This window comes from Lissotriton vulgaris, chromosome 10 (genome assembly GCF_964263255.1).
Source record: "Lissotriton vulgaris chromosome 10, aLisVul1.2, whole genome shotgun sequence".
Taxonomy (NCBI): domain Eukaryota; kingdom Metazoa; phylum Chordata; class Amphibia; order Caudata; family Salamandridae; genus Lissotriton; species Lissotriton vulgaris.
In genome coordinates, this window is record NC_141698.1 from 1,032,275,727 (window position 1) to 1,032,289,276 (window position 13,550).

At 39.8% G+C, this 13,550-nt stretch overlaps 1 protein-coding gene across 1 annotated transcript in view; it reads left to right on the plus strand.

The window, feature by feature from the left end:
* The window catches only part of LOC147689264 (collagen alpha-4(VI) chain-like), a 495,718-nt gene that overhangs the window by 366,928 nt on the left and 115,240 nt on the right, over positions 1-13,550 (plus strand). Inside the window, exon 25 of the mRNA XM_086942070.1 lies at positions 2,478-2,540. Within this exon, the coding sequence (XP_086798196.1) occupies positions 2,478-2,540 (63 nt within the window). The remainder of the gene's footprint in view (positions 1-2,477; positions 2,541-13,550) is intronic.

Genomic DNA, 13,550 nt, shown 5'->3' on the forward strand with positions numbered 1-13,550 from the left:
CCCGCGCTTTCAGCTGCTAAGTTAGGATTGATAGCACCTTCATTTCAGTATGGCCCTCACTCATCATCATCTTCATCTAAACCTTGCTTGCAATGGGAAGATTTGACCTCTCACTGAAACGTGTTATCAAACTTGCAATCACCATAAACATTTAGTATATCAATAAGAAAAGCCTACAAAAGACAATCAATTCATCCTTAATATGATCATCACTAGTTGTAAATCATGTAAGGCAAACTAATGACAGCACACCCTAGTCCATTCCCAGAGTAGTCAAAGGGTTCACACCTTGAACACCACTAACTGCAAAAAGGGCTGCTTGTGGGGAAGAAGGAATAATAAGACATTAATCAGGAAGGACTCTGTATAAATCAAACGTTCAGAAGCATCACAGAAAATAACAGTGGATTGCTTCTTTCTGTTTTCTTAGACTAGTAAGTCTCCATAAAAGGTGATTCAGCCACAACCAATGAGTTTCGTTCTGAAATGGACTTCTTCAGGGCATCATTATTTTCATTTGTCCCAACTTGTTCAATCCATGGTCATGATTAATTGTTCATATGTATGTAAATCATACAGTGCTGAGTCTTTTCATACAGCCATATTTCATAATTAAAGATGTCACCTCCAGAACCTGTGGCTGACACAGTGTGTTCGAGACGGCGTACTCTGTCAAGAGCCACTGATTCTGGTGGGGACATCTGTAATTATTGATGCCTGAAGAAGATCTATTCATTTTCTATGGTCATCACTAGCATTGAAGAAGAACCCGCTCATTCGCCTAAATGGAGTCTGAGCACATTTCTTTCCCCTCACAGTGATGAGCATTTCATGCTAACCATCACCCCTTACAGGGACTTTTTATAAACTTTTTCTTACAGGCATCAACTTGCATACTTGTGACAGAAACCAAAACTCTTGACACATTGACCACAAACCACCTAGCCAACCATGCCAGGATTGGAGGTGCTTTATGTATTAATGTCAAGCTTGGCCAAGCCTGTAGAGAGCTGCAAGGGCCAGCCTTACCACCAATCCTTTACAATGAATATGTGGTTCTCTTCACAACATGCTTCACATCACCCAGCACAGGATACCATAAGTGTGCTTATGACACCTCGTTATACCTAATATTACCTGATAGGCTCCAAAGATAGACAAGAAGCCATGCCCACCTCTGGCACATATCGGAATATATGCTCAGGCACAAGAACAGACCGTGCTTTAAGGCAACCTAGACAGGGAATTGCTCTTGTGCTTTACCAATCCCATCACCCTTCCAGTCACCTGACCACAATGTATGGAGAAACACTCTCAAAATAACAAGAAAAATTGTAAGGCCTTAGTCCTATTTGAAATTCTTCCCACAACAAAATGCCATCTTGAAGAGCGTAATCTATAATCCTGGTTAACACGAGCGCATACTTTTTCATACTTTACCCTCGGAGGTCCCCATGGTTCTCACAGTCAGAATCTCACTGCTCAACTACTTTACTACTATCAATACTAGGTGTATTACTAGTGTTGTGGTGATTCTCCAAATGCTTAATACTAGTTACCTATCAAAAATAGATCCTACTTCAATAATTGATGTAAAGTATAAAAAGCGTTGGATGGAAGTACACCAGACAGCCTCTCAAATATAAACCTGAGGCATATAGCCATTCAAACAGCAGGACAAATGTGTTTAGGATAAAATTTGTTTAAACACAGTGCCCACCATTGGCACTCCATTCTCTCGAACCCAGGCTTGGAGAAGTTACTCTGCGATTCCACAGACCGGCAAGGCTCAACTGTACAAAAACCTTCGGGTCTATGAATGCATACTGGAATTGCCCCTTCAAATCCTTATGCTAGGTCTGTCTTTAGACTTAATTCTCCAGGTTCCTGGAGAAGGCAGAATTCTTCCACTTTAGTCCGAGGCAGAGTTAGGTAGTTCAGAGAAGCATCAGTTGCAAGACATCTTAATGCATTGAAGATGTTTGTTTATTAAATGCTGAGAGAGGGGATTACCTTGTGTGGGGTAGAAAGTGTCTCATCTGTTTAGATATTCAGAGTTTATAACCCCAAATGCCCTTTGCAATAAACAGTGGTTTCATAGAGCCCTTTGCTTCAGGTACTGGTTTCAAACTGCCCTTTGCATCATACTGCTTTTGTTGTACTTTATTCCATGAACCATCTAGCAAAGTCAGCAGGTTATCAACAAATGCATATAGAGTGATAATACAAGTAAATAAATTCATTTGATCTGATATCTATACTGACAGGCAGTGGAGATTCTGAATGAGAGGCTGAAATTGGATCTGTAGTATTCTACTGGCCAATATAGGATGTATGCTTTCGTTTGTGCTGCTGGTTTTTAACAGATTTCTGATTAAGGCCCTGCTAAAATGTTCCTCTTCTGTTAGTGTGTGCCTATGAGTAGTTGGAGTTGTCCTAATTTGTTAATTCACAGATATTTTCCTCAAATCTTGTAGGGTGCACCTGGAGCCCTGGGAGAGGATGGTAATCCTGGAGATCGTGGGATTCAAGGCGTACAGGTACTCAGAATATTTCATGACAAGCTACGTGAGTTATCCTATCAGGTTTCTCCTTCAGGGTTTGTCGGGAGCTAATAATTTGTGAATTCGGTAAAACATTTATATAGTACGTTCTAAAATCAAGCCATGTCCTGTTTTACCAACTTTTTGATAAGCTTGATTAAAATGGAGTTTAGTCTAACTTTCGACATGCCTCTATTGAAAATGGTGCACTATGTTTTCCATCATAAAGCCCACCACATTTTTAAAAGTCTTCATGTAATGGTTTACATTCATACCTTTACATTACACATGCACAGGCTCACTTGATTTACATCATTTATATAGTGTTAATCCTAATGCTTGCCAAGAAGGGGGGCTGATTGAAAAAAGAAAGCAAGAAACTGGATGGAGACTCTGGAAATGTTGGGCCAGATTCACAAAGGTAAACTGATACGAAAGTCTAACTTTAGGACTTTTGGTATTCACAAAGGGCATTTACGAGTAGTAAGTTAATCAGATCCGTTGTGTATTTTGTATATCTTTGAAAAGAGGGCGCCTTTTTTCTCTCTCATTTAGTGAGTGAAAGAGAGCTCCTTAAGAAGACAAAACTCTTTCTTCCAGTAGTTCAGTTGTCATAGTGGCATCTGGGTGCTTTCATTTTAGTTCTAGAAATGATATAACTGTGTTATAAATAAGCCTGGGTGTAATGTTTTGTTTCAAAACAATTAATTTAACATTGCCCTAAAGCCTCTGGTGCTAGATAACTTTGTGTTTTGCTTAGTAATGTTTATTTTTGTTTCAAAAACTTTATTGAGACATTGAACAAAAAGTGCATTCATTCAGCAAATATATTCATAACATATTGCGTTTTAGAGCCCTTCCATATTTACCTCTGTTAAAAATGGGATTCCTGATTGGTTGAGGTATGCACCCAGGCCAGGCAGGAACCACCACTCTAGTCTAGGTACATACTAAAAGATAGCCTGTGCCCTCTGGTATCTAGGCACAGAACAGTTAGGCTTATCTAAAGAGGCAAAGTGTAATGTATTTGTGCAACACACACAGTAACACAATGAATATACCACATAAAGACTCAAAATAAGTGTTGAAAAATAGATGATTATATTCTGAACAAAACAAGACCAAAAAGGCAAAAATCCAACGTATAGAAGTTGAAGTATCGAATTTTAAAGGAATAAATACAGTAAAGCACTTAGAAGCAAGTAGTGCTAAAAAGGTTACTTTAGGTCATGCTGGTCCGGGGTGAAGTCAAAGTTTGAGCCAACCACGATGGGGCACTGACCGGCTACAGGACCCAAACAGGCCCCGGTGAGCAAAGTACCTTTCCTGGTCGCAAACAATAAGATGCATTGATCGTCTCCACGCAGTGAAGGCGATGCGTCCATGGGTTCTGGAGTCAAGAGGTGTCTGTCGAGTGATACGCCTGATTCTGCCACGCAATTGAGGGGATGCGTCAATGCCACCTAGCTGCAGTAGCGGTGATACGCTGTCCAGTGTGTCGATCTCTGAATGCAAAACTCTGGTTCCGATGCAACACTCCAATTTTACTCCCCCAATAGTGTTGATGCGCCAGTTTTGTTTCACACAGACAGGATATGCTTCAAAATCAGTGTTTCAAGAATCTGGGCCACTTCCAGTGAGAAAGGCCTAAGTCTCAAGCATCAGGTGGCAATCCAACGAGCCCCAGGAGTTGACTTGGGTTTAAAGCAGAGTCCAGCACTCTTTCAGCAGAATCAGCTAGCAGCAGGCAGCTGGGCAACAAACAGAAAAGAGACCTTCAAGATCAGTTGTCCACTTGAGTATCGTTAGACCTGGGGGTCTCTTGTTGGCAGAGGTATATACCTTTGTCCAAGTAGGTACCCTTGCTTCGAGACAGGGTAAGGGGATACACACTTTATATAACCTCTGCTCACCCCCTTGGTAGCTTGGCATGAGCAGACAGGTTTATTCAAAAAGCAATGTGTAAAGTATTTGCACTCAAAACACACAGTAATATAGTAAAATCACCACAAATGGACACCACACTAGTGTAGGAAAAAAAAGTATCTTTATCTACACTCAACAAGTCCAAAACTACAAAATTCCAACATACATGTAGTAAAATAGCACTTAAAAGCAGACCACAAAGGATGTGGCGTCAGGCACATGGACCCCAAACAAACAGTACTTTGGAAAATGTAGTCTATGACGGTGCATGGCGTCGTGTAGGTGAGGAGTGGTGCCAACTTTGAGGCTGGCTCCCTGGCTGCCACAGGGGAGGCAAGATGTCAAGCCGCAAAGAGGTGACTTGTCGAATCCAGGACAGGGAAAGTCGGTTGCATTGGCGGTTTGGTTTCGGTGAGGTGGTGCAAAATCGGCGAGTTCGAGGATTCACCCTCTGCAGTTATCAGCGCTGCGATAACTGGATGCAGTCACTAGCTGTGATGTAGTCAGTGCGTGCGCTGACATCGGGAAGGCCAATGACTGCAGGCGTCAAAGGGCGTTGGAGCTGCAGCGCAGGCAGGGTGGTACATCAGGCACTTCATGAGAGGCGCACCTGGCCTCTGTTCAGGTCGCAGCATCACGGCTGCATCACTGACGTCGTTGGAGATTATTTTCTTCCTTCTTTTTGGTTTCTTCCAGCTCCCGACAGCAGGAACAACCTCCAGAGGCCCAACACTGGAATGGGCATCTCCTGGCAGGTCAGAACTCCCAGCAATGGAGTTCAGGGGAGCTGATGGAGATGTCTTTGTGCCCCCGAGACTTCAGAACAGTGATCTAAAATTCTGGGGTTTAAGATCCACTACTTATACCCCATTTTGTCTTTGTTCATCTTTGTGCCAGGGTTTCTGAGCCCAGTCCAAACTAGTTCTGTCCTCACTGGTGCAGTATGACCACAGGGGGTGGAGACAGCATCATGCAGGGGTGACAGGCCTATTCAGGTGCAAGGAAAACTCCTACCACTACTCTAAATGCAGCCGAGGTCTATTCGCTCAGCTCTGAGTCATCCAGGAAGAGACAGGTACACCTTAACCTCCCCCAATGGCTATCTACAGTGAATGCACATCCGCAGCCCCTGTCACTCGGAAAACCAGACAGTCAATCCACAAACAGGCAGAGGCACACTGTATGGTTAGACCAGAAAATGCCTACTTTCTAATAGTTTTGGAACAGAGCCACCCAATAATCCCACCGGGACTGGGTAATATCAATAATATAAGCTAAATGTCCAGGTAGGAATCATTAACAGAATCAACTTCACATTTACATATGTCACATCAGTGATCACACAAATCAGTATAGTAACCAAAGGGTTTATATCAAAAATATAAAATATATTTATTTTTGATTTTCAATGCATGAAAAGTAGATAATCAAGAACTGGCAACAGAATGACTACCAAAACATATGAAATAAATGATGGGGTAGTCCACAAACACCTTCAGCGTATAATGTGGATACAATGTAGGAACCACATACAGATAGATATTTACACATACAAATTCACAAATCCAATTATACCGTGAATTATACCGTGTATTGCATAAAAGGTGTTAGGCGTCGACGTTTCGGTCCATGTTGGTCAAGTCGATCCGTAGGACCATCTTCAGGACAGAAAAGTTGCACAGAAGTCTATAGTACAAACATAATAACATCAATAAAACCCTGAGGTACAAGGAGACCAATATCCAGCTCAACACAAAAAGTCAATAAAGTGATACTAAACACACAACCGAAATCCCAGTGCAATTAAAAAGAGCAAAGTGCCAAGTAAATCTATAACCACAGGCACATGCAACCAAAGGTACTGGACATATAGTGATACTAATGTCCTCAGTCAATGTTAAACTCGCGTAATTCACATGCGACCAACCAAAGGTGTTGTTACAGTGCTTCTCCAGTTACCAAAGGTGCGAAAATCTAGTGAGATAATCAAGTCTTACTCACGATGACTATAACGTCAAACAGGTCGTACTGTAATTAAACCAAAAAACCAAATCAAAAAGACCACTCAGTATTAGGACGTATTATCCTTCCATAGTGCGCAAAAGGATATAAGAATATAGAAATAAATAACTCACAGTCAGGAAGTAGCCAAGTAATCTAAAGAGGTACAATAGGTCATGATTAGAAAAATGACAAATGATTACGTGCGTCAAGGTAGTCTAGCCAACATAAAAAGGAGCTTGTGACAACAAAGGGGCTTATGACAACAAATGACAACAAACGGAGGCGCAAAACTTACTTAAACGGCAGTAAAACGCCGGCTCGAATAAGTCCGTGTTAGATCCCGGTGAGTACTCAGGGCATCAATCCGTTTCCGCATGCAGCGTGAATACAACGTTGTAGCGCGGTGACATCATCAATATCGAAAAAACAGGCGGCCATCTTAGACTAGTAAAGCGGTAATGTATACTAATCTAAACGCACAAGTCAGTGCAATGTACTACCGGCGCAACCAACATAAATATAAACAAAAACTTAAACAGAAACAAGACAAGTGTATAATTCCGCCTCCAGTGTATGTACAACATAGTACTATGATGGTATCATACGGAACCGAAACTGGCAGCCATCTTAGGCTAGTCAGACCTTAAATACAAGTACTATAAGGGCACAGTGTAGTACAGTTAACCAATCATAAATTAAAAACACCAGTAATGGCAGTTATTACACACAGCAGTGTGTCAAAGTAACATACCATAGATAAGTAACAGCCAACTAATAAGGTGTTACATCAGACCAGGAGGCAATCAGACAAAGGTGGCTAGAGTGTGCCATTCAATAAGGGTATTAAGCCCATTTTCTACTGTGTCACATAGCCAAATCAGTTTATTCTCCCTTTGTGCCAGCAATTTCTCAACATTGGGTCTTCTCCTTGTGCCCCTTACAGACTCAATTACATACCATTTCATATCAGAGGGAGCATGAGACATATTGTTATAGTGCTCTACTAGTGGTGCGGTGTTAACTTTGCATCTGATACGTGATTGGTGTTGTGTAATACGTTTTCTAATTTCTTGTGTCGTTTTACCTATGTAATTGAGGGCACATGGGCATTGAATACAGTAGACCACATTTTTGCTCAGACAATTTGAATGATGTTTTAGTGTCATGTTTCTTCCGTTGATACAACAGGTTTTTGTTACTTGTGTGGTAGCGCACGCTGTGCAGCTACCACAGGGAAAATGTCCGACAATGGGTGGAAGGCCCCATATGCTTGTTAGAGTACTGATCCTTGGTTCAGTATAGGCTTTAACAAGGTGATCACATAGGTTTCTTCCCCTTTTGAACGCAAATCTTGGCATAGCCAGTTGTGGTTCAACTTTTTTTATCAGATGCCAATTGCTTCTGATGATTTTGGTTATTTCTGTCGATTCTGTGCCAAAAGTCAAGACACATGTAGTTTGCTCTGTACTAGAGTTAGAAGTCATAGACTGATTTTTCTGCAGTAAGGCCTGTCGGTCATAGAACCAGGCACGCTTCATAGCATGTTTTACCAGCCGGTAAGGGTATGAACGTGTCACAAGTTTTTCTTGTAATATTTTGGCTTCTCTGAAATAATCCTCCCTTCTGGTACAGTTCCTCCGGATACGGAGAAACTGACCGAAAGGGAGGTTATCTCGTAGGCTGCGGGGGTGGTGGCTACTATATTTTAAGAGGATGTTCCGTGCCGTAGGCTTAGTGTACAAACTTACGGCCAATGCCCCATCAACATGCATAATGTTGAGATCTAGAAAATTGATGACATCAGAGTTACTTTCCTGAGTGAATTGTAAGTTCACATCTTTTGAATTGAGCCATAGATGGAATTCTTCCAATTTAGCTTGTGTACCCTCCCAAACTATACAGACATCATCGATGTACCTTAGATAGTTGGAGAGGTGAGGAAGGAAAGGATTGTTATTGAAAACTACTTGTTCCTCAAACTCTGCCACAAACAGATTTGCTATTGTAGGGGCAAAAACTGCCCCCATTGCCACGCCTTTGAGTTGCACAGAGAAATCATTATTAAAAAGAAAATAATTTTCTTTTAAGGCAATCTTTGCACACTCCGTGATAAACCACGTGGGGACTTGATGGGGCCGTGTACGGGTCTCTAACGTGTTGAGAATCATTTGTAGTGCTTCAGCTTGATGTATATTAGTGTAGAGACTTTCGATGTCCATTGTAGCCAAGATGTTATATGTTGGGCTATAATGGACACCTTTAAGTTTGACAATTACGTCTCTACTGTCTTGAGTGAATGACCTAGTTTTAGAGACAAGGCTTCAGAAAATAGTCAACGTATTCTGCCAATGGTTGCAGAACCGACTGGCACCAGCCATTATAGGTCTTCCCGGTGGCTGCTGGCTATTCTTATGAATCTTTGGCAGCGTATAAAACGCTGGAATACTAAAGTCATCTTTATTAAGATACTCAAATTCTTTTTTGCTGAGCCATAGTCCGTCAAGACCTTTGGTGGTAAGAGTCAAGATAAGTTTTCTGATCCTTGTCGTTGGATCACAGAGAAGCTTTTTATAATGGTCAGAATTACCAAGTTGTCTCAGGGCCTCCTGATCATATAGAATTTTATCCTGTAGGATGATTCCACCGCCTTTATAGGCGGGCTTGACCACCAGGTCTTCCCGCTCGGCCAAAGTTTTAATGATGGACATGTCATCCTTGGCGAGATTGAACCTAGCAAACTTTCTATTTTGGAAGAGTTGCTCGATTTCGGTCAAAACCACATTTTCGAATGTAATTATTTCTTTAGGGATCAAATTATTCGCTGGAAAGAATGTTGAAGGACATTTCAAGCCACTGATATTTATGGGTGTATTGGTAATTGTTTTGTGAAAAAAATTTTTTAACCTTAAGGTTCTAAAAAATCTGTGTGTCTCAACCAAAATAGTAAAAAGATCATTTCTATTAGTTGGTACAAATGAAAGACCATGGCTCAACACTTCAACTTCCCTGGCGCTTAGTTGGTATGAAGACAGATTAAAGATGGGTACAACTTCCATATTAGAGTGGTTAGTGGTGCTGGCACCTATAGTCTCAGTAGGTTCTGTAGTTACCACTCGTAATAATTGTTGCATGTCTGTCTGAATCCCGGAGTGTACTGATTCCGGAACCAGCCTCGTCTCGGGTTCCGGGATCGTCCCCTGTGTGGCGATTGACCTCTTCCTAAAAAAGGTGTAGAGTTGGTTCCTCTATTAGATCTAAATGAGGAAGTAGATCTATTCAGATTATCATCAGAGCTAGAAGAGCCCGAGTCGGAAAAAGTGATGTGCTTAGATCCCTGATTCCCTTGATTGCCTGTCTGTTGGAAGAAATCATTTTTCAAATACGGATAAGTGCGTTCACGGCTGTAATTTCTCAGATCTTTTTGTAATTTTTCGGTTTTCTTAAGGATGTTAATCCGTTGGAACTCAGCTATGGTAAAATCAAGTTTACTTAGGAAATCATTCGCATCTGTAATCGCTGGATCTTCTCGTATTTGTTTTTCCAGGTCAGCGATTTCAGTCTTAAGTTTATCAATAAGGCGTACAGCAGTCTCTATACTAAGCACTAGATTTTCGCACCTTTGGTAACTGGAGAAGCACTGTAACAACACCTTTGGTTGGTCGCATGTGAATTACGCGAGTTTAACATTGACTGAGGACATTAGTATCACTATATGTCCAGTACCTTTGGTTGCATGTGCCTGTGGTTATAGATTTACTTGGCACTTTGCTCTTTTTAATTGCACTGGGATTTCGGTTGTGTGTTTAGTATCACTTTATTGACTTTTAGTGTTGAGCTGGATATTGGTCTCCTTGTACCTCAGGGTTTTATTGATGTTATTATGTTTGTACTATAGACTTCTGTGCAACTTTTCTGTCCTGAAGATGGTCCTACGGATCGACTTGACCAACATGGACCGAAACGTCGACGCCTAACACCTTTTATGCAATACACTGTATAATTCACTGTATAATTGGATTTGTGAATTTGTATGTGTAAATATCTATCTGTATGTGGTTCCTACATTGTATCCACATTATACGCTGAAGGTGTTTGTGGACTACCCCATAATTTATTTCATATGTTTTGGTAGTCATTCTGTTGCCAGTTCTTGATTATCTACTTTTCATGCATTGAAAATCAAAAATAAATATATTTTATATTTTTGATATAAACCCTTTGGTTACTATACTGATTTGTGTGATCACTGATGTGACATATGTAAATGTGAAGTTGATTCTGTTAATGATTCCTACCTGGACATTTAGCTTATATTACTTTCTAATAGTGGCATTTTCAAACAGACCTGGTGGGCTCTGTTAAGAACAGAAGGGCTTGCGGCAAGTGAGAGGTTAAGATTTATTAAATGATTTTATCATCTGCGTTAATTGGCAGGTAGAGCAAGCATAGTTCTTTGTTTACCAAATTTTGGTATAATTTAGGTTATGATTGTGACTTCCCCTGCATAAAAGCAAAAGTTGCAGAGTTTTTCTAAAGATTACATTTCAGTCAACTTCCATTCCACTGGTACTTTACAGTCTCATGGAAGAGATTTCCTCACTGATTGTTAGCTTTTCAAAGTCATCCTTCAGGGGTTGAGGTATCTCCAAAGATGATGCCCTGTCTCCACAACACTTCATTTTTGCTCTCTGATTTTTAAGGTGTACAGCAGAATTGCTGAAACATTCACCTTCTCCCCCTCGAGTACATTTGAGTCCCCGGTTTGTATAGGAGCATCATCATACACAGCCTAACATTTTTGTCTCTCATCTTGTAGACTACAATTCTACACATTTTTCACAAAAAAACTGTTTGCCCCTTACCAGAATGTGTTCTACCCGACTGGTATGATGTTTCTTTAATAAAAGTTTCATTAAAAAAAGGTTTCACAAAAAATTTACTTTTGACCATATAGTGTTTTTAGTAAATTCTTTCAATTAATTTTTTTTTTTTATTGTGATCACACATCACTGAGAGGTTCATGAGCATTTTTTTAATAGTTGAGGGCATCTCCCAGTATTATTTTATGGTTGAACGAGCATCTCAATGACACCCTTAACATACAAGACATTATTTTGCGGCAATGAGCCGGTCAGCTTGAAATGTGCAGATCACTTGGGTTATGAGCAGGGTTCAGCAGCATTTTAATCTATTGTTTTATGAAAGGTTTTGTTCCTAGAGTCAACCATGGAAAATATTACCAAAAATGTAAGAATCAAAGGCTAGTAGTTCTAAATTATAAGGTGTATCTTTTAATTTTTTAAACATGCATTCTTTTATCTGCAAAAAAAACAAAAATGCTTGCCACTTATGGTACATCAACCTTCACCATGCCCATTCAGCCAGATTCATCAATGTCCTGATTTGCGAGTCCTTAATAGCGATTATTAAGGAATCGCTATTAAGTACTTGCAAATCGGGATTCATGTAGAAATCGCAAAATAAATTGTGATTCCTACAGCCTCCTTATTTGCGATTAGCAAATTGATAATCGCAAATAAGGATGCTATTTCAAGGGTGCCAGGGGTGTCAAAAGGACACCCTGTAGCCCCCCTGAAATGTCAATGTAGACTGGTGTTGCGCACACACATGTCCAAAGGACATGTGTGTGTGTAACATACCACGTAGAAAACTTTTCGCTATTTACCACAAAGTCAGTAAATAGCGGTAAAAAATAGCGAATTTGCAATTTTTCAAAGGTTCATGAATAGCATTTAAGGAATCTCTAATTGAGATTCCTTAACCACTTGGATGCTAAGCATCTTCTGTAACTTCAATGTAATTTCCATTGAAATCAATGGAAACTCCATGACGAGTTACCCTTGTCATTAGCACTGAAGGGGTTAAATGCGATCGCAATTTGAGAAATCGCAATTATTTGCGATTTTTCAAATTGCGAGTTCATGACCCATTGTTGAAATCCAAATGCCATTTTTGCGGGCGCAAACGGCCAAATTTTGCGATTCGCACGGTTTGCGCTCGCAAAAATGCTTGATGAATCTACCTATTTATGCCTTATTATTATAATTAATTTTGTTTGTGTTTTTGATATCTGAGAAGGCATTTGACTTATGAATTGTTCACAGATCTCTTGAAAACACCACATTACTACTTTTTAGAATTTTTTTGCATTTCCTGTACCTACTTCTCCAGAAGTCTGTTTTTTCCAGACTGTTCACAAGATTTCATTTTCAAATGCATTTCCTTCAAATAATTATTTTTTCAAGTAAAGTGGACATATAGATGCATTATGAAGGAGGTGGTTAAAGTTTTCAATTTACCAAAAGAGGTTAGTTGTGCCAATCTACCAAAAAATCTGGTGAACATTGCACATTTTTTATTTTTTTACCAATTCTACAAGGATTTAGGTTGTCTTGAAAAATAAATGTTTTCTTCTAACTCATAGTTCAAAAAGTGAATTGCTATTTCATTAAAATAAGCTTACTCTCTCACTTATGTTAGTAAGGAGGATGTATAATGATAATTTGTTTGGTTTTATTCACGAGGAAGCCATTTTAGTAGGTTTTTTCATCTACCTTTGTAAAACAAACGTTGTTAACTTTTCTGAAGTTTCACAAAAGAACAAAAACTTCTCCACAAAACTTGTAAACTGTTACCAAAATGTTCCCATACTCATTACTTCATGATTTGAATCCCAGCTTTTTCAGACACTTGCTAAAAACCTTTTTACAATGAAAAGTCAAGTAGCAAACATATGCACACATTACTCCAATTGGAATGTTAAATACTTTTTATCTGCCATTCATTACATAATTTCAAATGAAAAACCTGTGATGTACATATTTTTATAATGGCTTCCAGGGATGGCTAGTTCTAAAAAGGAACGATGCACCATACTATATTTAGCAGTGTCTTTCGATTGACATTTTGGTGTCTGTATTACATTGGAATGAACAATAGCCATCAATGCTAAAGATATTCACTGGGATATCCATGTATGTGTCTATCAGAGAGCACTGTTCCAAAAGACGATCTACTAATGGTGTGACCCTGGGCAGGTTATTTGGCCATTATTGT